The sequence below is a fragment of the Rutilus rutilus genome, assembly GCF_951802725.1.
Source record: "Rutilus rutilus genome assembly, chromosome: 4".
Classification (NCBI taxonomy): domain Eukaryota; kingdom Metazoa; phylum Chordata; class Actinopteri; order Cypriniformes; family Leuciscidae; genus Rutilus; species Rutilus rutilus.
The window spans coordinates 19,060,677-19,086,863 of record NC_140212.1 but is presented as its reverse complement, the minus strand read 5'-3'; the positions used below and the strand labels follow the sequence as shown (position 1 = coordinate 19,086,863).

General features: G+C 40.2%; 1 protein-coding gene across 1 annotated transcript; it reads right to left on the bottom strand.

The window, feature by feature from the left end:
• Positions 1-486: 486 nt before the first annotated feature.
• Positions 487-26,187, bottom strand: LOC311289779 (peroxisomal succinyl-coenzyme A thioesterase-like; the record flags this gene model as incomplete). Its single annotated transcript, XM_084408027.1, has 13 exons — positions 487-754; positions 869-1,010; positions 1,336-1,416; positions 1,527-1,620; positions 2,446-2,528; positions 2,823-2,942; positions 7,898-8,061; positions 11,017-11,207; positions 11,333-11,432; positions 15,030-15,290; positions 20,888-21,391; positions 25,553-25,632; positions 26,108-26,187. 13 exons carry the CDS (start codon positions 26,185-26,187, stop codon positions 603-605), a joined length of 2,052 nt encoding a protein of 683 aa, XP_084264153.1. The 3' UTR covers positions 487-602.

Below are 26,187 nucleotides of genomic sequence, written 5' to 3'. Positions count from 1 at the left end.
ATACACAGCAAATGCAATGCTATGCAAAATAATTGTATTTTTGAAAGCCTATATATTTTTGTGTAGCATATATATAATAATATATATATATATCTAAATTGCGGGGGCCCTTAGAATCTTCAATACCTTTCACTCCGCTAGCGAAGGTCCTGAACTCGCTACACGACTGTAAAGTGATGTGGCTGGCTAAATGTTGTTTATTATTTTAATAATCTATTGTATTTATTATTTTTTATTATTAAACAATTAATACATTTTATTATTAATAATGTTTATCGATTAGTTTTGAAGCCCTAAAGACATTCAATCTTTTGTTAAATGGACACAGTAGCTTAAACACTTGGTGATGTATTGTGCATATCTGCTTGCTGCTGATTGTTCATCTTGGTAAGTACATGGAAGAAAGTGCACATAAACAAAAGCATAAAATCTTCAAAAAAAAAAGAAAAGCATTTTTCCACAAACTCATTTGAAAATTAAATAAAATTCAAAACCATTTCTCCTTAAGCTGGCCATCATAAGAACATATATCATCATGTCATCAATAAAAAAAAAAAAAACTTGAGAACTGTTAGATGTAAAGGGGTTAACTCAAAATGAATTTACTCAGCTGATATGACACAGCTAGATGTTTTTCTATAATGCAGTGTTTCATTGAAGTAGAGGTGCTCCCGCAGAAATGCCAATATCTTATTCCATGCATCCTCTTGTGCATACGCATGTGATTGTGTTTGTCCACCCCACAGAGCGACAACTGCAGCAACAACACCATGTAAAACAGATGTAAAACACACACACACAATCACAAATAAAATCTAGAACTGGCATTAAGCCAATAATAAACTGATTATGCATGCATACGGTATACCTTTCTGTTTTGTCAACTGTAGGTTGAATTTAGTTGCGCGAAAGTGAGGTGAGCACGGCGGTTCAATTAGATGACCAGACCCGGGATACATCAGGACTTCCAATAAGTGCCGATTTCCTGCTTTCTCCATCATCATCTCAATCTGGGTTTAAAAAGTAAATATCAGGGATCAGACAATTTGAATTAAAGCTTTTTAATAAATTAATAGTTAGTACATTTTTAACTAACCATTACATAAAGGGTACAAAAGGGGTTTGAAATGGCTTTTATTTTTTACTCTTTCCCTGCCAGCATTTTTTTTTTTTTACGTTGCCAGCCAGCGCCAGCATTTTTGATCATTTTCAAAAACAACATTTCCGTTGTTTTAACCTTCAAAAAACTTTTTTGCATGTTATCCAAATTTAAGCCATTTGAAAACAGTTTCAGACAGTTATTATCTTAACAGCAGACAAAAAAATTTAACTCACATCTTCAGCAGATTCAACTGCTGGAAAAGCCTGATCATCACCAGCAGTCACCAACAGAAGTGGACACTTTATTCTCCCAACCTGTGTGCATTTAAATAAAAACAGACAATTGACATCACAAGAAAATATAAATAAGCAAAACAGACTATATATCAACGTATCCATAATATCAACATACTGTGTATACTCACATCTACTTTTACTGGTGGGTCTGGGGGAGTCGTTAAGATAACATCTCTGTGAATTACCTGGTTTTCCTCATTCACACGTAGTTTATCTACATTCCTGGAATATTTTTTTTGTGCTTATCATTAGTAAAATATTTACATTGAACAATTTTACTCAATATTACTGCTGTTTAAAAATTGAGCAAATTATTACAATTATTTCAGTTCACTTTGTATTATCATACTGTGGCCCCATAATAAATATGAACACTTAAGTCAAACCTAAATTTTTTAAATTGACCTAACATGGCATTTATTTGAAAGAAATCCATTATAAATGGACATTGATACTATGCTCAAAATGTACATACACAAACTTTCTGGTTGCCAAAGGTTAAATACACATCTTATATAACCATATTACATTTATTTACGCATATTATCTTGTGCTCAAAGAGCAGGGAGCAATGAAAACTGTGAATGGAGACTCGACTGGAATTTTACCAACCACTCTGTATGTGCACACACGCATGCACGCACCCGCACGCACACACACACACTAAGTGTGGGTCCCACTTAATGATATATGTGCAGAGGCTACCTGGTCATCCCCATCCACTTTAACTAGTTTCTACAGAATTTCTTAAGCATCAGTTTTTACAGTGTTTGTTCCTGCAGTTCTCCCAAGTATAGTTTTCTTTCCTGATGGACGTGTATCTTTCACTCTTTCCTATGCTGGTATGTGGTCATCCAAAAGCCTCACTGACAGTCAGGAGGCATAAAATAAAATGCCAGTTATGAATGTAACTGTGATTCTATGAAAGCCACTGACAGAGATGCAGTACTTGTCAAGTTCTTACACTTTTTTAGTGCTCAAATTTTGGGCCTACACTGAATAACAAAAATAGCAAAACACATTATAACACCATAACATATTTCTTACTTTTTCATCTCCTCAATTAGGTCAAAGAGGTTTTTGTCAAAAGGAATCAGGTGACTTCCGTTAATACACACAGAGCACTGGGGCTAAAAGACAATAAATAGAGACTGATCAACATACCAATGTAATTCAAGAAAAATATATCTGCATTCAAAATGTAGATTCATGTGTGTGGGTCTCCAACCGTTCTCCTGCAGAGCTACTGTCCTGCAGTGTTCAGATTTATCCCCAATCAAACACACCTGAACCAGCTAATCACGGCGTTCAGGGTTACTTGAAAATTACAGGCAGATGTGTCGGAGCAGGGTTGAAACTGATGTCTGCAGGACAGTTGTTCTCCAGGAGCAAGGTTTGAGATCACTGGTGTAGGCCAAGCAAACCTTGATGACATCAGAGTAGGCCACAATACTGAGTGTGATTATACTTCCAAAAGACAGCCCAAGCACAGCCAGGTGATCCGACTGTACCACTGGATGATTCTTCAGGATCTGGTATGCTTTCTACAGGAAATATGTACACACAAATATAAACACACACATCTGTAAAGATTAATCAACCTTTCACCACACAACCCAACTTAGGTTTGCATATACTCAAAGGTTGGAGGTTTGTTCCACCACTTAGAGAATTTTTTTTATATATGAATATGTTTTAACTTTCTGCCTTTGATAGGATAGTTCAGTGAGAGACAGGAAACAATTGGAGAGGAGAGAAGGGAAGGGAATGGGACCATAAGCCAGGTCTTTAACTCGGGTCACCCCAGGTCAGATCAATAGCCTTGTGGGCATATGTCAGAGTGCTGCAGACAAGGCTTTTTTTTCCTTACATTTTTTTTATTTAAATAGTTTTCCAGCATTTGTCCAGTGTGGGATCTCCATCCTTTCATGGATTAAAAGCCAGTCCATCAAACCATCAAACTTTGTTTAGCTTGTTTGCCTGTGTATTTAAACCTCTGTGCTTCAGTTGTTGTTTGTCGGTCGTTGTAGCTGTTTGCTGTTAACTTTTCCTTGTTCCTGTCCTGAGTTCCATATTCTGTTGTTTGTCCTGGATTACCTGTTTGTTTTATTAAAGTAGTGCTTGCATGTGGATTCTCTCTCTGCTTCGTTCCTGCCTCATTGTTACAGTAATGATAACAACCCAACTTAGGTTTGCATATACTCAAACCCAATGGATTCTGATTTTTGAGTGAAGGTTGGAGGTTTGTTCCACCACTAGAGGAAATGTTTATATATGAATATATTTTAACTTTCTGCCTTTGATAGGATAGTTCAGTGAGAGATTAAGGAAACATTTGGAGAGGAGAGAAGGGAATGGGACCATAAGCCAGGACTTTAACTCGGGTCACCCCAGGTCAGAGTAATAGCCTTGTGGGCATATGCTAGAGTGCTGCACACAAGGCTTTTTTTCCTGACATATTTTATTTATTTAAATCTTCCCTTTTCCAGCATTTGTCCAATGTGGGATCTCCATCCTTTCATGGATTAAAAGCCAGTCATTACAAACTTTACACAGAATTTGGAGTTGGCATAGAGTGAAATTTGGCAGTATAACAACTCCTTTATGGGAAAACAACTCTGTTATATCTGTCATGAGTAATTAACCAATAAAGCGGATGAGACAGGAGAAACAAACGGCACCCATCTTGTTTACTCTTTCAATTATTTTCTTAAACACATTACGTCAGAACAACACTTCGACAGTTCTGGCTTCCTTTACAAAATAGTAGTCAACAATATAATTCACCCTTTTTTTAGAACATCAGATTTTAGTAACATAACGTTTGGGTCTAGTGGTATAAGTGTGTGTAGTGACTAGTGAGTGTTCTCAGCCAGAGTTGTTCTGTGTCTTTCCATCACTAAAAACATATGAACCCACTCCCATTTTTTTGGCAGCTGTGAGAGGATCAGTAAACTTTGTGTCCCTTAGGAACCAGTTAAAGTCATTGCAAACCTGCAGTCGGATGCAGCAGTGTCAAATGTCCCATACATATCTACAGGCAGGACTTGATTGTTTTCAATCCTCATGAGTGGTGTCCCTTTGTCCACAATGTAGAACATAGCAGAATCTGAGCGGAATTTGGGCTTTCGAATACGTCACATGCCTAGCTGTGGGTTGTGTCAGCACAACGTTTCTGAAAGTACTGTAGGCCAGAATAGATACGAAAGACCCAGTGTCACTGTCAACCACTAAATCCACCACACAAGTCTGTGAGTCAGAAGTAGATATAGTCACTGTGCTTGCAAAGCTGGGAGTACGAGCTGAATATTCTGTGTACAGTACCTCGCACATGTTTGATTGCGCTGATTGGCACAGTTTAGCATAATGTCCAATCTTTTTACACTTTATACACAGCGAAGGCATGACTTCCTCTTCCACCTGGACAAAAATAAGAGGTACAAGTGACGGTTTTCCCCTTGTTCTGTGTTTTACTGTGTGCTACACTGCTTGTATGGGGACGGTAACTTGCCGGGAATTTTAAATAGATTTAGCCAGATTGGCTGCAGGATCAATCTGGCTTGCTATCGTAACAGCTCTGTCCAGTCTAGATCTGTTTCTAGTAAAAGCCTCTTACGTATTTGTGAGATAAGCACATTCTTGTCTTGTGAGGCGCCTGACAGCGATTACCAGTTACTAGCTTTTGGCACAAAGTAGACTTTCAGTGCTTCCTCTGCATCCTTATATGTTGTACCTGTCATAGGTAATGAGTAGAAAATCCATTGCCCCTTTATGCTAAGGCAGCAGAGCAGTACAGCTCTCTGTATTTCGTCTTGCCAGGCATCCCCTGTAGCTTCAATAATTTGTAGGTAATTTTATTTTTGATTATTTTATTTAAATTAAATTTTTGTAGGTAATTTTACGGCATAGCAGCCTCACCGGGGCAAGGCAAGAAAAAAACTTTGGAAAGGCATATTAGCAACAGCCATCTTCTTGACAAACGAAGTCACTATTTGTCTAGTCATCACTATTTGGCCCTTGTAAAAATCACTCATTTTTCCTGCTTCCAACACATGAAATTCAAGAACTCCCTGTTGAAAAAACAGCTAAAAATATAGCTGCAAGCAGCCATTACCGGGGCCAAGAAGAATAAGACAACAAGACATGCCAACAGTGCTGAAAGTGTCAGACCAACTGCAACAATGAGCAATTAAAGACATTTAAAGAAGATTTTAAGAGAAATGGCTGAAAAATCATATAAACAGTAATTAAAAATATGATTTAATGGATTATCACTTTTGACCAATAGGTGGCGCAGTCACAAAACTGATGTGATGTGGTCAGAGTGAAGTGACAATGAGACATACAAAGTTTGGTGTCAATATGTCAAGGCATTGCAGAGATAAAGCCTGAATAGTCCTTTTGGCATCATGCCTCAACTTTGCTGCTGCGGTATACGAAAACGGTTTCGTCAATTGACACGAAATCCATAACTTTTAGTCGGCACTTTCCGGAGATGACACGATTCGATTTTGGTGAAAATCGGACAAACGGTCTAGGAGGAGTTCGAAAAAGTATATTTTGAATGAAAATCAAGATGGTGGACAGGAAGTTAGGCCAAATAAGGAAAACTTGGTATCTATGTCCTCGGCCTGACCCAAGAAATCTATTAATACAAGTGTCATTTCAATAGGCCAATTTATTCAAAAGTTATTAGCCTTTTTGTAAATTTTGTTATTACTTTTGACCACTAGGTGGCGCTGTCTTGAAATATTTTGGGTACCTTCAGGGGATGGTGCTGATGGCACATTTTGAGTTTTGTAATATTACACCAATGCATTTCTTTAGTATAACATTTTATTTCACAAAACTGTATTGAAGTCAAAGGGAATTTCATGTTTTGTTCTATTATAGCGCCACCAAGAGGCTCAGTCCCACCAATTTTTTTATGTGTGCTCCGAGTGAGCCCATACATATGTGTGTCAATTTTGGTGAAAATATCTCAATTTGCTTCGGAGTTATAGACATTTATATGAAAAAACACGTAAAAAATGACTGACACATGACTTTGATTGGAGTTTACTACCCCTTAATATCAATATTTTCGCATTTGGGCATTGACAGTTATTTAACAAGCTATGATTCCAAACTTCTGACGGTGGTTTCGTCTCGATCGGACTAGCGGTTTCGAAGATATAGCCAAATGTTTTTTAAGCGCTAAATCACAACGCTACACAAACCGTAAGGAGAAACCTAGCATGTTTGGTATCGTAGGACTCGGCAAGGATTCAGGAGTCTAATTAGATGAGTCTCGTTAAAATACGTTGACCACACCCAAAGTTATAAGCATTTGAAAACAAAAATCACCACTTGGTGGCGCTGTTTCGAAACTTCTCAGGTTCTTTGAGGACATCGTGCTGATTACCCATACCAAGTTTCGTAACAATCCGTTCATGCGTTCATAAAATACAGCATTTTAGCACATAATTCAAAATGGCCGACAGTCAAAATGGCCGATATGGTAAAATTGGATATGAGTCGACTCAGCATGTTGCCCTGAATCTAACGAGACCAATTTTATGATTTTTGGACAAACTGTTCAGAAGTTATAAGCAAAAATAGCCATTTTCCATATCTCCAGACCAGTAGGTGGCGCTGCGCCGAAACACAGCATGTAGCCTCAGGTCATGCTTGTGACGATATGTACCAAGTTTGGTCTGAATCCGATAAACCGTTGCGGAGACACAGCCTTACATCTGTTTTCGCAAGCGCTACGTAAAATTTGTTCGTGGGTTTATCGGAAACGGTTTGACGAATCAACTTGAATTCCATAACTTTTTGTTGGCATGGTCTGGAGATGATCTGGTTCAATTTTCGTGAAAATCGGAGCAACGGCCTAGGAGGAGTTAGAAAAAGTAGGTTTTTCGGAAAATTCTAAATGGCGGAAAAATTTCCATGACGGAAAATGACGTCATAGGGTGCAATCGAATCGTCATGAGCTAGAGGAATAAGTGGACAAACGAATTTTGTTGATAGGCCTTAGGGTTCAAAAGTTATTAGCATAAACATGAGTGAACAGTTGGTGGCGCTAGAGGGATTGGTTTTAAGACACCAAATTTGCTATGGTGACTTTTCAGACTGTCCTCTATCAGTGTGCCAAATTTCATAACTTTCCCGCAAGCGGTTCTATGGGCTGCCATAGACTCCCAGAGCGGAAGAAGAAGAAGAACGGGAACATATACAATAGGTGCCTCTGCACCTTCGGTGCTTGGCCCCTCACTAGCCTGAGCTGGTTGACTGCTCTCAACTGGTTTAAGCTGACCCCTTGACAGGTGGCATTGTAATGATATAATCAATGTTATTGACTTAATCTTTTCTGTACAATGTTGTGGCTAATCAGTGAGTTCCTAATATTATCACATTTGCTTTGAACGAATTTCTTTGAGATTCTCCCTCTGGAAAAACAAATGTAATGCCAAGGTTGATCCACATTAGGAGACTGTCAAAAGTTCTAAATTACCTCAAAGTAAGAAATATCAACATCTTGCAATCTCAATCCTTTTGGAGCGAAGTAATCAAGTGCCATGGATGCAAAGCCATGAGATGCAAGCAGGGCAGAGCGGTATTCGACCAAACCACCACCTGCTCCCCACAAGTCCAGCACTCCTGGGTATGGCCCAGGCCCTAGAAACACACAGCAAGTAATTTTTACACACGAGTAATTATCATGACTTCTTTAACAAAAGATCTATATTGACCCCTGGAAATACCAGAGAATATGAACCAATGCCAAATTTAAAGCAGAACTTGGTAACTTTTTTAACTTAATAAAACTGTCTAGAAATAATTTGGATGGTTAAACAACCTGTTCTGGTGATATTGGTGACTTTCCCTGCTCCCCCCAGCGTTCCCAGGCGGAAAACCAACCTTGCAACTTGGGGACTACCGTCCCGGCAAGTGATTTTTTCTTTTTTCAGGATGGTAGGGGAAGACTCATGAATATTCATTAGGGAAGTCATCCCTGATTGGTCTTAACCCCAGTGGCGGGTAGGTTTAGGGTGAGGTTAGGGGGTAGCAGGGTGGGAATTATACCGCGGCCACGCGGCCATGGCCGCCGTTGCCCTACACTTTGGCCTTCATGCCCCGTGAAAAAAAAATCATCGTACGGCCACAGTGGCCTGTGTGCCCTGGCCCTGTCCAAGTTCCACCCAAGTAGTCTCTGAACTTCAATTAGTTTGTGGATTCGCGCAGGTGCAGTGTCATAATCACATCGATGATCTCACGCATCAAAACAGCAGTGCAAGAAGCATGTAACGTCAGCACCAACAGAAGAACGACACTCTGTTGTCGAAACTGGGGCATAGATATATACACTAGATTTCGCCTTGGCTACGGCATTCGTTCATGAACTGCCGTAGCCAAGGCGAAATCTATATGTCTATCTATGCACCAGTCTGCGCACACGTCACACAGCAGGAAGCGCGGGTGCCCTCAGATCACTTGGACGTCGCTGTGTTACAAGAGGTAAAAACGATATAAATACTGTTCGTTTTCTCACACAAACCGCTCGTTTCGTGTCTTAGGCCATCAATGTGTACTTACGATGGGGAATTGTTTAATTTGGACGATGGGGAATTGTTTTAATTTGGACTCTGTGGATGGCTGCTCTTTGAGACCGTGACCATAGACCTGCATTATATGACTGACAAACAAGAACGGTTTGACCTAAAAATATCAAAATCTATTTGCTAGTAGATAAGTGCCCTTTTCAGAAAAGGGCCCTATGCAAGGTTCCAGAGGTAACGGCGTCGGCGCACTGAAGCGTTTTTATTTTATTTTATATAGTTCAGTTACTATAAGATTTAATGTTATTACCTTGACAAACTATAACTTACATCATTAAAAAGATATAAGACTCACGTTTCAGTATTTGACCACTATTGTATTCTGAGAAATTTATATTGACAGTTATGTCTTAATTTGTGTCAGGAGTTATGAAATGCAAAAATGAGTCGATACCTTTAATATGAATTATGAGCGTCAGACGCTCCCATTCATAAAAAACTCCCGTGCTGTCGTCATGAAAGCGATTCACAAAACAACGTCCCTCGCGGCTTTTAGCTCAAAAGTGTGCAGATTTGGAGAAATATTGATATATTCTCAGTTTACATCAGATTTCTATTGACAGGAATAATATTTTATTGAATTTATAGCCAAATGCGTCGATGTAATCATTATGAGCGCTGTACTGATGTGCTGTGTTTTCAATTCATACCAGCAGCCTGAGGGCGCTCTACTGAACATTATAGTCCAAATTTGAAACACATGAAGAAGAGCGTTCGACAATGCAGGAAATTATTAATTTATTGGCATTGTGTTGTTTCTGAATGCTTTTATTGGCATTTGTGTTGTTTCTATTGTTGTGTGAGGGTGTATACCTTCTGGATGTAATGGTGCTCTCTCTCTCAATAAAAAATGTTTTTTTTTTTATTAAAAAAGTCATAATCCATGTCTTATTCCAAATTAGGATGTTATGGTATCAATCTGAATGGGAAAACCATTGAATTGTACGATGGCCTTTGTGCCCTGTCATATGGCCTTGGTGCCCCTAAAAAAAAAGAAAAGGTGGAGGCCAAATGGCCTTGCCCCTAAAATTACATAATTCCCACCCTGGGGGGTAGGTCATCAGACCAATCAGGGATGACTTCCCTAATGAATATTCATGAGTCTTCCCCTACCATCCTGGGAAAAAAATATCGCTCCCGGCAAGATAGAAATTGGAAGTCTCGTGAGAAGCGAGAACGAGAACGAGCGCGGAACACGAATTTTATGGCAATTCGACATAAACTCACATGCATGTATGATGTATTACCAGATTACCCACCTCGGTATACACAGCTCCACATTCTCCGATCATAACAAATGCACATGAGCAGCAGTTAGAGAGGGGGAGGAGGCCACAAGTGAGTTTTTTACGACCGTGTTGTGAAATACGCCCCACAACTGTAGGGGGAGCTCGTGGGGAAAACATGCGACAACAAAAGGGAAAATCAGTGAAGAAGTGACTAGAGTTTGCTAGAGTTGCCGAGTTCTGCTTTAAAGCGGTGCTCAGTAACTTCGGGATTTCTTCGCTGTATTCTCGCTTTTTGCTCGCAGGTTTCTCCCTAGAGCTCCCCCCACAGCTTCGGAAAAGATATTTGACAACACTGTTGTAAAAACTCGTTGGCTATTCTCAGACACCAGAGGCTAGCAGATCAACGACATCAAAGCAGATGGGATATTCTTTAAAACGTCTTCTTCATTCGGGTTCGAACAGCGTGAGGGAGCGCAATAATGACGGCATTTTAGCAGATTTATTTTGGCCGTAAAGCAATTGTTTACATCGCGAGACCTGATATCACGCGATACTTCCTGACGCGGCGGCCAGCGGCCCGCCGCCCCAAAGTTGCAAGTGCGTATTTTCCGCTCACGGGCACCAGGGGGGTGCGAAACGACCACCATTCAACCCGAAATAAGTAATATAACCATTCCAATGACTCCGAAGCTGTTCAGTTAAGGTAAAAAAAGTTACTTAGTTCACCTTTAACTTAAATAGTTATGAGTGATTAGAAATCTGTTAATTAATTTGTGTGTGTGTACCTGGAGGAAGGAATAGTGTTCCTTGTACTTCTTCCTCCCTGATGTTTATCCTTTTCACACCTGGTGCTACATGCCAGCGCTCTATGGCACTCGTTGCCAGGGGTGTTTCCTGGCTGAAGCCTTGAGATAGATGCCCAATGTATACTGAAATGTGAACTACCATCGGTGTAAGAACATCCCTCTTGCGTATTCTGGAGTAAAGAGTATGTAGTTAGGTAACAAATGAGAGTTTCAAACCCCTCAAATAAAAAGTAAAACTGAATTTAAACTTGGTCATAAAAAGCACACACTATCATATTGTTCTAGTCTAATCTACCTGAGTCCTTGTTGACTTCCTGGTATGGGTCTCATGCTCCACAGCAACCCCATTGGCTCTGTTCCTTCATAAGTGCCTCCCAAACTTTCATCTTTGGTCCCTAAGGTATATAAATTAGGGTATATCCACATCATATACTTAATGTCTTGATCATTGTTCGCTCAAGAAATATACTGTAGTTTCCTTCCAAGGTATCCTCCTCATCTACCTAACTGTTTACTAATGCACTATACAATGAATGAACAATAAATGGAAATTGTTGCTGTGAAGGTATAGTAAGTTGAATTAATTTATTGCACAGTTTGGAAAAGATCCAGCTAAAACCAGCTTTCCATGCTAAGTTTCTAGCTACTTCAGATGTTAGTCATTTATGACCATTGGCTGGTCCGATTAGTGGGTTGGTTGTCAACCTGATCAACCTGGTTGAGGCTGATGGTGAAGGTTAATTAAATTATGTAGTTTGAAACATGACTCAAACACCTTAAGCCGGGAACAAACTACATGACTGTCAGACCGATTATGAATGCAATTTGGTCATGATGATTGATCATGCCCAAACAGAGCAGGTGTGTTCCAGTTAGGTCCAGTTGGTGTTTACCGTCTGTTTTAGATTTGTGTAGTGTGCAGTGTTTTAAGATTATAATCTTAATTTAAGAACCAGCCGTTGCCAGTCGTCCTCAAAGATTTTTCTAAACACGTTCAATATTTGCAGTTGATGCCAGCGACTTTGGAGATGCATTTCCTGTCAAACATCTTGCATCCTTATTTATTTATTTTTGCAAAATAGTTTTTCTTTATTACGCATCTTGTTTTAATGTTTATTTTATATGATTTCATAAGTTAACATAAAGGCAAGATAAAGGTTTTTAGGCTATTCATTTTGTTCTGCAAACAAAATAGTGGACCTGCTTTCTTAATAAATTCAGATTAGGCAGTGATTTCTCTTATTTAAAAAATAATATTATCAACTATTCTCTCATTTGGATCTGCCGTCTAATACAAGTTAAACAGAAAAAATAAAATTATAGCTTATATATATAACTGTACATAAGCTATATTCTGACAACCTTTTTTTTCAAGGTCAGCAACCTTTTTGTCATTGTATTTTTAAGTTTTTGAGTTAATTAAAGTGCCAGTCGAATCTTCAATTCCTGTGCTATATGAATGTAGCTGGTTAAGTGGTTATCAGTAAGAGGGTGTGTCCAGTCAGGTAATTAGAGGGTTTTTTCTTCAGCATTTGTTAATCTTAGTTAATATTAATTTCAACATTTATTCATACGTTATTAAAATCAAAGGTTGTATTTGTTAACATAAATGAATGCACCGTGAACTAACATGAAAAAACAACAAATGTATTGCTCATATACTTAGTTCATGTTAGTTAATAAATTAACTAATGTTAACTAATGAACCTTATTGTAAAGTGTTACCGTGATTTTTTTTCTTTGTCCTTTGTTGTTTGATTAACATTTAAAAAAAAAGACTCTGGAGTGGACTTATAGACTGAGGTGGACTCTGAAGCGAACTCATGGGCTGGATCAGGCTCTGGAATAGACTCTTCAACTGAAGCACAGTGCATGGCCCAAACACACCAAATAGCCATCGCCGTAGCAGGGAGTATAGTAGACAGTGGGACCTCCTCAGAGACCCCCAGGTTTGACATTACTGCTGAGATGCCAGCTGCTTGCACCGATGTTTGCGGTGTGTCCTTCCAGACTTGAAGCCCGTCTCAAGTGCCTTGGGAAAGCCTTGGGACAAGTCTTCATGTGCAGTGCTCATGACAACAGGGAACACAGATGTGACATCCATGATGGCTGAAGACTCTAACGGCACGTTCATGATGGCTGGAGATTCTGGCAAAATGTCTGTGAAAGTTGAGGCTCTGGTATGCCGGCCATGTTGTGAAGAGGCTCACGAGTGGCAGCCACGATGGGAAGAGGCTCTGACAAGGTGGCCATCTTGTTTGAAGACACAGGCGTAGCGGGCATCTTGTCTGAGGATTCTGGTGTGGTGGTCATGTTGTAAACTGGCTCTGGTTCAGGAACTACAGGACGGGAAGGTACATAAAGCTTGGGGCTAGAAACCATCAGAACTGGGCATGCTGGTGATCGTGGTGGACCAAGCTCCTTGGCCACTGGAGCTTGGCCGAGGACTTGTAAGCGGCCTGGTGCACTTAAGCAGAAAAGCGGTCCATCTTGTTGTGTAAAACCGGCTTTGGGGGAGTGAGCAGCCCACCCTTATGGTGCCCGGCGATAGAAGGCTCGATGGCGGGGGACCACCCATGCCGAGAGCCGCCATGTCCTTTACCTCGAGGCTCCAGTTGTTCCTCATGTCCTTTACGCACACTGGCAAGAGAGTTGTTTCCTCAGGCCGGGAGAGGGTCCCAGCAGCTTCCCATCGTAAATGTCCCTTTCCTGGTCGGTGGGGCCCTGTGGAGCCGGCCACTGAAGTCCAGGAGGATGGACTCGGGTAAGGCCGCGGGGGCGTTATCCTGGGGAACACCAGAGTGCAGGATGGCCTCCTTGCCGTCTTAGACCCCGAGAAGGCCCACGCGGGGACGGCCGGTTTATAGACAAAAGGGAGGTTTCCCGCGAAGATGTCATCTTTGGGGAATGCAGGATTGGGCTGGTCAGTCCAGTTGAGGGACGTTGTGCCCCGGGAAGCCCCCAGTATCGCATCATCATCACCGTGTCCTCCATCCGAGTCAGAAAGGCCGAACTCGACGCATTGTGTCGCAGCAACAGGAGTTTCTTCGTCAGCATAAGGCATGGCTGCAATTCTCCGGGCTCTCCAAAACCTCTTCTGCATCCTTGAAGCCCAAGCAGACCATGCAGAACGGGTGAAGGTCTTTAGCGGCAATTAGTGCATCCCGTAGTGCATACCGCGAAAAAACTGAGAGATATCTGTGGATGGCCACCGTGGAAAAGGGGAGCAGGTGAAAAAATAAGAAGAGCGTGGGCAGCTCAGGATGCAAACACAGTTAATCTGGTTGAATAAAAAGACTGTCACGTCTAGCGGAGGCTGATTTGGCGATATGTCCTCCTGAAGACACGCAAGTGAGCAGTGTAAATCCAACCGAACTGTGTACGTGCACGTGCAGAGATTGCGAGAATCGCAAATACATGACAGCTTGTGAAAGTAAACTTTTGTCCATTTGTTTAGCTTAAAGTGGTAACCTGAAGAAAGCCTGCACTATTTTTATTGGCATATTAAAAATAATCTTGACATACAAAGCATAGGTAACACAGGCTACTCATTTTCATAAATACACGCGGTAAAATAAAAAGATATAAAATTATATTAAAATAATGTCGTCAAGTCAAGTCTTGTAAGACATATAAAATGTCTATTATAATATGAAAGAAGTTTTAATAGGTTTTGACATTTGTTTGTGTTATGTTGTATTAATTGTGCATTTGTTACTACTTATAACATGCTGGGAAGGTCAGTTGAGCAACAAGATACATCACATCACATCTCATGTTCTTGGAATTGAGAAACAGCCAGTGTGAGAGATGCTCTGCTCTGTACACGTGTCATGAGAGGTTTCAGTAACTCAAAGTAATAGAGATTTGAGTTGTGTGTCATCTGCACCTTTTCATTCTAACAGTAACAATATCTGTCCTAACCATAGTATTCCAGTGAAACTGGTTACCATTGTAACTTTTGTAAGTCATGCATTTAGACTACCACGCACCTGTAACTGTTCCGTGTTCATCACTGATGAAGTGTCCAAACGCCTCCCAGAAGTCCTTATCCTCTGTTTGAAGTAGAGAGTGTAGTGTCACCTTTTGACTTGGTGGTAAATTTGTTACAACAATCCGAAACTTCTCATCCACCAGCCCTCGACTGGGATGGACAGAGAGTAGTGGACATGTCCTCTTCTGAGTGCTCACAGTCCTATTACAGGAGAGATTGAAACAGTCATGGTTACTATAAATGTGCCTTTTTTTTTTCACTTCCACCCAAAGACACATCTGAAAATACCACCAATCTGAAAGTTCCTCCTGGTTTACCTTAATTTAGCTTGTGTTTGTAAGGAATATGGATGATAGCCGGAGAATACTATTCCAAAAGGATTTGAATTCTTTATCTCAGGTTTAGGTGTCAGGCTGACAATATCTAATAAATCCAACCTTATTTGGTTTCCAACTGGGTTAAGCAGTATAACTTGTTTGCTGAAGATCAAGAGATAATTATGCAAAAATATGAAAAATGATAAGCTTCCCACATCTCCACTTTATGTAATTTATCTTCTGCATGATTATGGTTCAATCTATTAATGGCAATTTGATCACATGCCACCTCCAAATGTGTTTTGGGAGTAATCTGATCACAAAACAATATGGATGCCATTCGGATCAATTGGATGTAAATGGTGCCATATACTCTGATCATAGGTGTTTTAGATATCAGACTCTGATCATTGTGTTAGAGTGTCCATTTAGAAACTGTCATATACAATTATATGTGCAAAACTTAGATGTTAAATGGTAGCCATTACTATAGGTAAACACCCTTAAAATAATTATATGAGTTAAAGTTGTATGATAGTATTTAGTGGGTTTAACTCTAAGAGAAATGTGTTCAACAGTGAATTTATACAAATCAAATGACTTACCTTAAGGATATCAGGTTGCTCACACAGTTTATTTGCTTTATTGCTGTCACACGTGCCATAAACAGAAGTTTAGAATTAAAAAATGCTGCAGTGAAACTCCTCATCATTGTTATGACAGTTCTTCACGGCAAGGAGAAGACAGAGGTGTACTTTTTTCCAACAGTTCTCTCAACAAAACAAACACTGACCCTTCAGTTTAACAGTTCCTTTGGCTTTGTTCTCCACAGAGACGCACACAGACACGAGTTTACCAAGTTCTCTCGCACCTTCCCTGGTTGCTTTTATCCTGTCGCTCCAAGCCAATTACTGGAATGAGAAACTGGCAATAATCATGCTGCACTGACCTTCTTACTCACCACTCCACTCTTGGCTCAGGTCCCCAAGTGGGTCCTAAAGAACATGATTGAAAACCACTGGACTAGAGTGACTAGCTAGCATGAGCTGTTCAGTTACAGTTCTCTGATCTTTCATAGGGTAAAATTTTACATACTTAGTGAAATAGTTTTGGAGAACGTGGACATATTTATTTCCTGATGGTATCACAGGATCTTCAGTAAAATCAGCTGCCACCTTTCCAATGGGTGATTGGCATGAATAGTCTGTAGGGGAGATACTCGGTGTGGGACTGGCATATACCTTAACTGGCATGAAACACATTAACACACTTCACAAACATAGGGGATAGTATACAAAAATGACTGAAAATGCTAAGGAGAAAAGTGGAGGCTGACAGAAATCAGGTTTGAGCTTCGGCCGCTTATACAAAAGTGGTTACTTCTTCAAATTATAATGGGAAGAGATCCAATGAACCATCCTGTAAATGTGGGGTAACTGGTCGCTGTAAAATGAAATGTGAAACTTAGAGTCATATATCAGCACCAGCTGTACAGAACTGCAGGAGCCATTTATTTGCCTTATTTGAAAGATCATTTTTGTTAATCTTTGTTTTCTTGAGATGTGCACCTTCTGCAGGACAGACGTTTAAAGGCCTCGGTGTGGCTTGCTTGGGAGTACATGGTCTTTAGACAATGCCTTCTGTTTGTTTGTCAGCCAAAGTTGTTTCATTAAGTGTGCATTACCTTTTCTAACAGTTTATTTTCTCATTAATCAAACCTATAATAAACAACAAGAAATGCACATACAACTTTTTGGACAATGGATTTTTAAGATAAAGAAAGTGTCTAACCCCTCAGCAGACATGATATGACTAGCATGACAATTTGATTAAAAATAAACACTAGAACAATAAAGCAATATTACAATTTATTAATTTATATATTTATATACATATTCATTTATAGCTGGTTCTTGTAAAATTTAATTTAGTTACTATCTAACTGGTCATGTGACATTATTAAACTTATTTTATTTGCACATCCCTGAAATTAAATATTTTGGTTTTTATGGATTTAGTATATTGTCATGATACCTGTCTTGTGTGAACTTTTATGTTATTTCCTGTTTTGCGGCATGTTTTGTAGTCCTTTGTAGTTTTTCTTGTTAATTAGTTCATTGACTCTTCCCAGGTGTGTGTTGTTTGCCAATCTCCCCTTGTGTATGTATACCCCAGTGTTTCTCATGGTCCTTGTCTGGTGTTGTCCTTCTATGGATGTTACGTGTGTGTGTGTGTGTGTGTGTGTGTGTGTGTGTGTGTGTGTGTGTGCGTGTGTGTGTGCGTGTGTGTGTGCGTGTGCGTGTGCGTGTGCGTGTGCGTGTGCGTGTGCGTGTGCGTGTGTGTGCGCGCGCTTGTTGTCAGTTTTCCTTGCCTTCCTTTCCTGTGTCTAGATTGATCAGTTTTGCCTGGATTTACTTTTATTATGTTTGTTTGAATAAATGTTTGCTGCATCTCGCTCTCTGCCTCGTCCCTGCTTACACATTACGTATATATTTCATTACAAACACTGATTTGCAGTTAATTGTAACTTTGAGAATTTAAAGGGGACATATCATGCCAAATGCACTTTTTTAGCCCTTAAATGCATTTTGTTGTATATTTGGAGTGTTTAGAAGTACAGAAAATATGAAATTATTCTCTTCAGGTGCTTCGTTGATATCTTTATATTCTGTTTTGGTCATATTTTTCAACCTGTTCCGATTTTTCTGTTATCTATGACGTTTTTTGAACTATTACGTCACAGTATTTGCAGTGGAACTGCCAAATAAGGACATCGACTTCCGGCCCAACACTTCGAGCAATCCACCATTTTTATTTCTCGTTGCAATTTTGTAGTCCAAGCTAAAGGATGCAGAAGTTACGAGAGGGTAAGTTAAAATGTTCGGTTGTTGGATGTAGTAACCCACACGCTTCATTACACCGTCTAATGTAGATGAACTGCCGCGCTTGTGACAAGGGCGCATGTTTAACTGAAAGAACGAGCAGAGAGAGAGACCCGGTCGCGCGCGCGCACTCTCTCTCTTCAGAGCCAGGCGAAAGTGTAAACAAGACATCACCTTCTCCAAACTAGACGCTGTCTTGCTCTCTCTCCCTCGCACATATTAATCAAAATAAATCGACACGATGGTAAAATGTCGGAAGACCAAAGTTTCATGTGTAAATACAGTACACACCAGTGCGATACATCCATATGAAGACGTTGTTCTGCAGGTTCGTCGTCTTCATTTTCATCTCGCTCCGGCTCCGACTCTGGCTCGAACATGTAAGGCTGGCTGGACAAGTCTTCCGTTGTTGACATTTTGTTAATAACGTGTGAATAAAAAATTTCTGTGCCGCTAGATAATCGTATCTCTGCTATCAAACTACAAAAATGGCCGAACGGGGTGGAGTTGAACCTCTGCAACCTGGAGAGGGGGCGGGGTATGAAGTGTCTCAATTGTATTTAAAGAGACCGCACCAAAACGAGTTGCTCTCAGACGCACATCAGAAAAGGGGTAGAAAAGGGGGCTTGTGGAGCTATAATAATGAAGAATTCAGACCCAAGCATTGCAGTTCCGCTTTATATAGACTACAAATGTATGATTTATATGTAAAAAGGAACAATTTAAAAGCATGATATGTCTCCTTTAAGGGAAATAAAATAAAATGATAGATAATTTATATAGGCTATTATTGTCACGGTGGTGGTTGTAGTAACGAGCACAAAGACGATGATGAAGGCAATCAGTTAACGTTTAATCAATCAAACGGTATTCCACAAAACAGATCAAACACAACACATCCAAAATTGACTGTACCGAGGTTCAATGTTGTGGGAAGAAGGAGGTGGGAACCAGCGAACATTCAAAGACTTTAATGACATAACATAAATCAAGTAAAAGTAAAAGACAGCAACCCCTCACGGACGACTGCTGTCACATAAAACATAAAAACCACAAAATAAAATCCAGGCCTGGCCTCTCTTGATCTCCACTGTCGTCGCTCCTCCTTTTATGCTTCCGCTCCTCCGTGAGAGATACAAGAGCGGTGCGTCTCACAGGTGTCGCTCATTAGCATTCACGCCACCCACGGCCCTCAGCCTCGTCCTGTTCGCCACACTGACGACACTGGACACTGAACTGAAACAAAACTGAACATATTTAGGGGAAAGTGGGGTGAGTTGTGCCAGTTTTTACTCTAAGTGACTTTAAAGTGAGGCCATGGCAGTAATGCCTTCAACTTAAAGATGTACATATATTTCAGGATGTGTTGCATCCCTGAGAACAATAACTTTGGATCTAAAATAAATTGAAAAAAAAAGTGGTCTCATGGCACAACTTGCCCCTGGTGCGGGGGAAGTTGTGCCTTTGGGGGAATATATTGGGGTAAATTGTGCCAGTGATTTCTGTAGTAAAACAGAACATTTTAATGTTATGAACCGTAATGCTATATGAAAGCAAGATAAATTCAATACAAAATTACTCATTTAAGGTTTATTTAGATATTGTCACCCTGGAATACCATAGCATGCGTTTTTCCTACTATGGTCAATTGCATAGGGATTTTGTATTGAACATAACTCTGGATCACAGTGTCATAGAGACAAGGGGCTGGGCTCATTTTACTCAGACGACCAATCAGTCAGTCAGGATCATTGTGAAGCTATCAAGCTATGCCCTAGCAACCATTTAGAGCACCATAGCAACACAATATATGATATTTGTGAATCATTTCAGGCAAAAAGGCTTTGGCAATAGATGCCTGTTGACAGAGCGCTGTCTGTCAGCTATGTAACATATAAGAATAAAGTGACTAGGCTAATTTCTAAACATCCTATTGTGACATAGGCCACTTAAAAACGGAATAAAACTTCTCTTTAATAACATAGTGCAAACTCAAAACTGAAATCAGTGTTAGCTAAATTAAACAAATAGCAGGCAGGTCTAAGTCAAACAATGATGAGGCATGCCCATCTCCTCACTTCTCAAGATTATCCCCTGTGAGTATGGAGGTCTAAGTGGTCTGGATCTGGCACAACTTAACACAGGCTCTTTGGCACAAATCACCCCAGACCCACAAGTTTGAAAAACTAGCATGATCCAGCAGTTAAGAGCTAACATCATGCTAACTGTATAGTTATTATACTCATTGTGTAGCCTACTAAAGCACTAAAACATGTGTGAAATGCTTTCAAACTTGTCTATAATTGTTCAGACACTACAATCAAAAAACCTTAATCATAGAAATTTTACTTTGAAAGGGAAAACACAGTTTTTTGCACTAAAATGTGCTTAACTCTCATGCCATGTGTCTCTCTTCTTTGGAGGATGAGTAAAAGTGATTGCTTTTCAAAATTATGTGGTCACATGACCAATTTCTTCTATGGTTTTTCAGAAACAAGGGGTGGAACTACTTCCCCCCTGGCACAAATCACCCCCCTCTCCCCTACAGGTTATAGTGAGGGTGATTGATGAGTGCACAGCTGAACATAATTAGTGTCTGTGACAACAAATGAGTGACGAAGGCAGACGATGACGAAACATAGCGAGTCTAAACTAACGTGACCTCCAGGGTGGTGATGATGGTGGAGTGAGCCAAGGGATGACCTTGAGCAGGGGATGATAGTTCTTCATCCAGGCCACAGCATTGATGGAGCAAGGAGCAATGGAGGAATGCTGGTGAGGGCCGCCAAGAGGATGACTGGAGACAATGACGGCAAGGCTGGAGCCCACCGTGCAGCCGATGAGCCGAGGTGGTGGAGAGATGGCAAAGATGACAGAGCTGCAGCGACAACCACCCGAGAGCGAGGTGGGGGTCTGGAGGTATGAGGCCGAGTTGGAGCGACCGAGGGCGGAGGTGGAGCCTGAGGTAGGGAGGAGAAAGTTGCAGCCGAAGGGGTGGTGGAGGACCAGAGAGCAGTGGATGGCCCGGAGCAGAGGCGATGCGATGTTTGACCCAGGTGGAGCCAACGTGCAAAGGGAATCTAGCAAGGCCAAATTCTTCCGCTTATCCGGGGACGGAGACGCCCAGACTTCCCTCTCCCTAGACACTTCCTCCAGCTCTTCTGGGGGAATACCGAGGCATTCCCAGGCCAGCCGGGAGACATAATCCCCCCAGCATGTCCTAGGTCTTCCCTGGGGTCTCCTCCCAGTGGGATGAGCTACCTCAGCTGGCTCCTCTCGATGTGGAGGAGCAGCGGCTCTACTCTGAGCTCCTCCCGACTGACCGAGCTCCTCACCCTATCTCTAAGGGAGCGCCCAGCCACACTGCGGAGAAAGCTCATTTCGGCCGCCTGTATCTGGGATCTTGTCCTTTCGGTCATGACTATAGGTCCAGCTCATGACCATAGGTGAGAGTAGGAACGTAGATCGACCAGTAAATCGAGAGCTTCGCCTTGCAGCTCAGTAGTGTTATGCCCCTGCAACTGTCAAAATGATTGATGACTGTTGAGGCAAAAACAAATAACTAACAAAACAGCATCAGGCATAAGAGACATCAATGATTCAAATTGTCCTTAAAATATATTTATTCTTGCAAGAATGTTCCCAGTCCATCCACAGTCCAGCTGCAGGCGGAGTGAGACCCAGAGCAGAGGTTGGCCAGCATTTTTATAGTGTTATCTCTTGTCACCCACCACAACACAAGGAACAAAAGGGACCCCCCTTGACCCCGGGAATCCTCTCACCTCTAAAATCACATACACACCCTGCAGCTGTACTAGCATCATAAAAGAAACTCAAAATACAGACAAATGAATGTATGGCATTCATTTGTTAAATCATTGAAAATAAAATATAGAGAAAAGATCAATTTTTCCATAGCAATATTCCTCCTCTTTATCATTCTCTGATAAACTATATATATAAAAATTCAGCCTTGTTTTCTAATTTTAATTAAACCCATTACGCTATTAAATCTTCAGAATAGAATCAATTCAAGTCTTTACATAAGACTAGAATTAATTCAAGTTTCTTACATCACAGTTATACCCTTCATGTCTGATTTTCGTATATCTGATCATTTTACTTGAACCTTGAAAGAAATAATAAAAATAAAAACTTAGCAGCAAGCAAGTAAACATTTTATCTGAAGCCGGGCTAAATGGATAAGCACTGCTACCGCATTCCTGATAAATCGGACCCTCAGTCACTCCAGTATAACTTAAAGCATAGTAAGAATAAAGGATATTATAATACCGAAAAAAACGTAAATGATTATAATTTCAACTTCTGTCACTCGTACCATCTGCATAATTTTGTTCACCCTTAGGATAGACTGTACCCATTAATAACAAAATGATCAGAATAACACATACAATCATAACACTATGTATTTAGCCTTTTTCAATTAATCACAATATTTTGTCAGGAAATGGTTTTACTTCTAAAGCTATATTTAATTAAAATCTATTTAATAAAATCTAACCAGAAAAGTTTTATAATTTGATCATTCGTTGTTCGAAATTATCCCTGACTTTTCCATTACATACCGTCTTTCTTCTTATCACCATACTTCACATTAATTAATAGATCTTCTACCTGAAAACACATTTTTCTTTGCAGAAGTCAAATTATTAGATTTATATTAATACTAAGCCCTAATTTGATTCAATCAAATAAAATCACAAAACTTTTCTTCAACCATTAATTGGTCAACATTTTTCTATGTTCGTTGCCCCATGGACGTTCCATCTTCACCATTTTGACACTTTGCGTGCCGTTGAAATGGTCTTTCCACCGTTGGCAAGGAGAGGTATGTTTCTAGCACATCCTTGATTCCTCACTTTATTCTTCGCGTTGGCGTATGGGGTTGCTGACGTTGGTTGGTGTAGTTTAAGGTGAGATGCTTGGACCCAGATCTCACACTCTTCAATCATTTTCAAATCCTTACAAGATTTTCCCTTAGATCATGATCGCACCCCCACTGGAATGAGTCATTTACTGTCTGCTGTCACCTGCGAAAGCAGACCTTAAGTGATTTTGTTAGTGACCGCTTGTCTTGTCGTCCCTTTTGGTGTGACCTGTGGAATTTTCAACCTGAAACATATCATCGAATAATTTCTTGCTCACTGAATAGCACTCAGGGTCCTTTTCCCCTGAAAAACACTCAACCCACGTTGCTCATGTTAACAAAACAATACAGAATCAGTTCTGTTTGGTTTAAAACATCCTGACATCCTGCAAAATGAAAATTTTAGGTTAGGCATTACACAGGGTTGCACCTTTCTTTCTGACACAATAATAACCCAGGCCAGGATAACTAGTCAAATTCATTCATAGCTATTGTTTTCACTGGGCACAGTCTGCCCTGCCATTTCACTCCTGTGCTGGTTTTAGACAAATGGTTTTTCTAACCCCCTGGGCTTTCCTGAATGCAAATGGTCCTTCTGACCCCCCTGAAGAGTTGAAAGGCTCTTATCTGACCATTTGTTCATGTGTGTGTGTGTCTTTGCTCATGCCATGTGCGCAAAAGTCTGCATCTTCTATAAAGAAAAACAAATGTTGAGGTTATTGTCACATAGTTTTCTTTTGTCTGCTGTGCTGTCGCATCTGCTCTGGCGTTTCCTGTCGAAACAATTCTTGTTATTAGCACACTTAAAAATACAAACAATGCACACAGCAATTTTGTTAGGGGGAAGAATGGCTTCTTGCAGGGTTTTTACCCAATTAAACCCAATGTCCTTCCAACATTTATCTTCCCACCTGTGCGATGGCTTTCAGCAAATGTGAACCCCTTAGTAAACCATATTTGGCAACTGTTATCATCCTCCTCTTGATGCACGAGATCTCATCTCATGCATCAATTTAACATAATAAGATTATCTTACATTTATCAGACGCTTTTATCCAAAGCGACTTACATTTCAAGGTACACATTTACATTCTTATCAGTTCTTGCTTTCCCTCGGAAATCGAACCCATGGCCTTGGCGTTACAGGTGCCAAACTCTAATGTTTGAGCTACAGGAAAACTGCAATATTTGTTCATATTTATTTGGTAACATTTGTTTGGATAAAGTTTGCTAACCCAAACGTTGTCCTTCAGCCAAATTTCCTTTAGACATCTTTCTCTGCCTCTGAAATAAAAATATTACTTAAAGCCACAATTTCATCTTCTTATCAAATTGTTTTAAGGCAACGGCCCCTAGTCTCACAGCGTTTCTTGCTTTTCAGGCCTATTGTTTGGTCTCTTAAGCAACTGTCATCTACGAACATTCTCCAGGTCATCAATTGGTCAGGTCAGGTCGTGGTGTGCACACTTCGTCAATGTCAGTCGAATAACAATCTCCCCTTTTTACAATACATAACTGTTAAGGGCTCTCTGGATAATCTGATATTTACTTAGCCTACGTGTTTGTTGCTGTCAAATCTATAACTTTTTTCTCAACACATGACTGACGGCTATCTACGACTTCACAATTTTAATTTACACATCAATACTTAAACCTGTCCAGAAAGTAATTCAAATCTACTGTACATCATAAATGACCAAAATAATAATTAACAGACAGAGCTCGATGATCAATCAACTTAAAGCTCGTCCTGTTCTGTGTTGCCTTCTCATCAGATTGACTCACAATCCTCAGCTTACTTTCAAATTTGTCATTTGCCTTAACCCATCTATAATGCTAAAACACTCTTTCCAGAGGTTAATGACAATTTTATACACACTATTCAGACAGAATAGTTGTCCTAAACTAACACATACTGTACAAAACATGAATTAACACTCACACTCATCCCTGACTATGAACCGCTCATATTTCTTATTCATATCTTTTCTCTAAAAAGATTTAAATTCTAAGTGACATTCTAACCTTTTCCTGTATCTTTTATCTAATGTTTTTATGGCCTCTTAACCAATTTCAAAGCATGTCTGTTCATTATTCATTTGATTTTAGAAAAGTCAGCTGGATTGTTTTGGTACATAATTATTACTTTGCTTCAGCTTTCTTTGGCTGACCGATAACAGAAAGACAGACAGAGTATCATCCCTTCCTCCACTCAGGCAGTCTCTTTCTCTCTCTCACTATAAGCAAATAATCTTTTCAACAGCCTCCTAGGACTGTAACTAAAATAATCATAGTCATAGCCAATCCTTAATAGTTCACACATGTCAAAATGCAAATGTTTGACTCAAATTAGAACCATTACAACAATCTAAAATACATTATGCTATGATCTTTTCTGAGGTTATCTTTAGTTTAAATACTCAATTTACCTAACCTTTGTTTTCCAGAAAGTTCTCTTGAGTCATCTTTAGCCACCACCATATCTTATAATGGTCCTTTGTCATGTCTAATGATCTACAGGAGTCAGAACACATTAGTTCAACATCAACACAATCTCTGCGTTTTCCTTGCCCATCAGGCCACTAAAATTACAAAAGTTTTTTACTGTCTCCACAACAGATAATTATCAATTCAATGGTCTCTGCTGGCTCTTGAATGCCCATTCAGATCAGCTCTTAAGCTATAATTGTCTTTCCTTCAGGGTGTTGTCCCTTGGCATAGTTGAAAATGCTTGTCAAGATGAAAAACAAGCCATACAATCAACGCGGTTTCTGGTGAGTGGTATAGGGGCTCACATTTTCTGGGGCAGACTGAACTTCTTACAGCTCATCTCGCCTCTCAATGATCTGCTGATGCTGGTGGCCACTCAGTCAATCAGCGCCACTCTCATATCCATCTCACATAAAAAACACCTCCATCAGGAGATGCCCAGTGTTTGTGGCGTGACCCCCCTGTCTTAGGTTGCCCTTTTGGCCAAAAAAGATCTTACCCGTCCCTGGGGTAATCACTTCGTACACACTGGTAACCGCTCTTCCCCATAACAGAATCTGTGACTGTTTTCTTCAACAT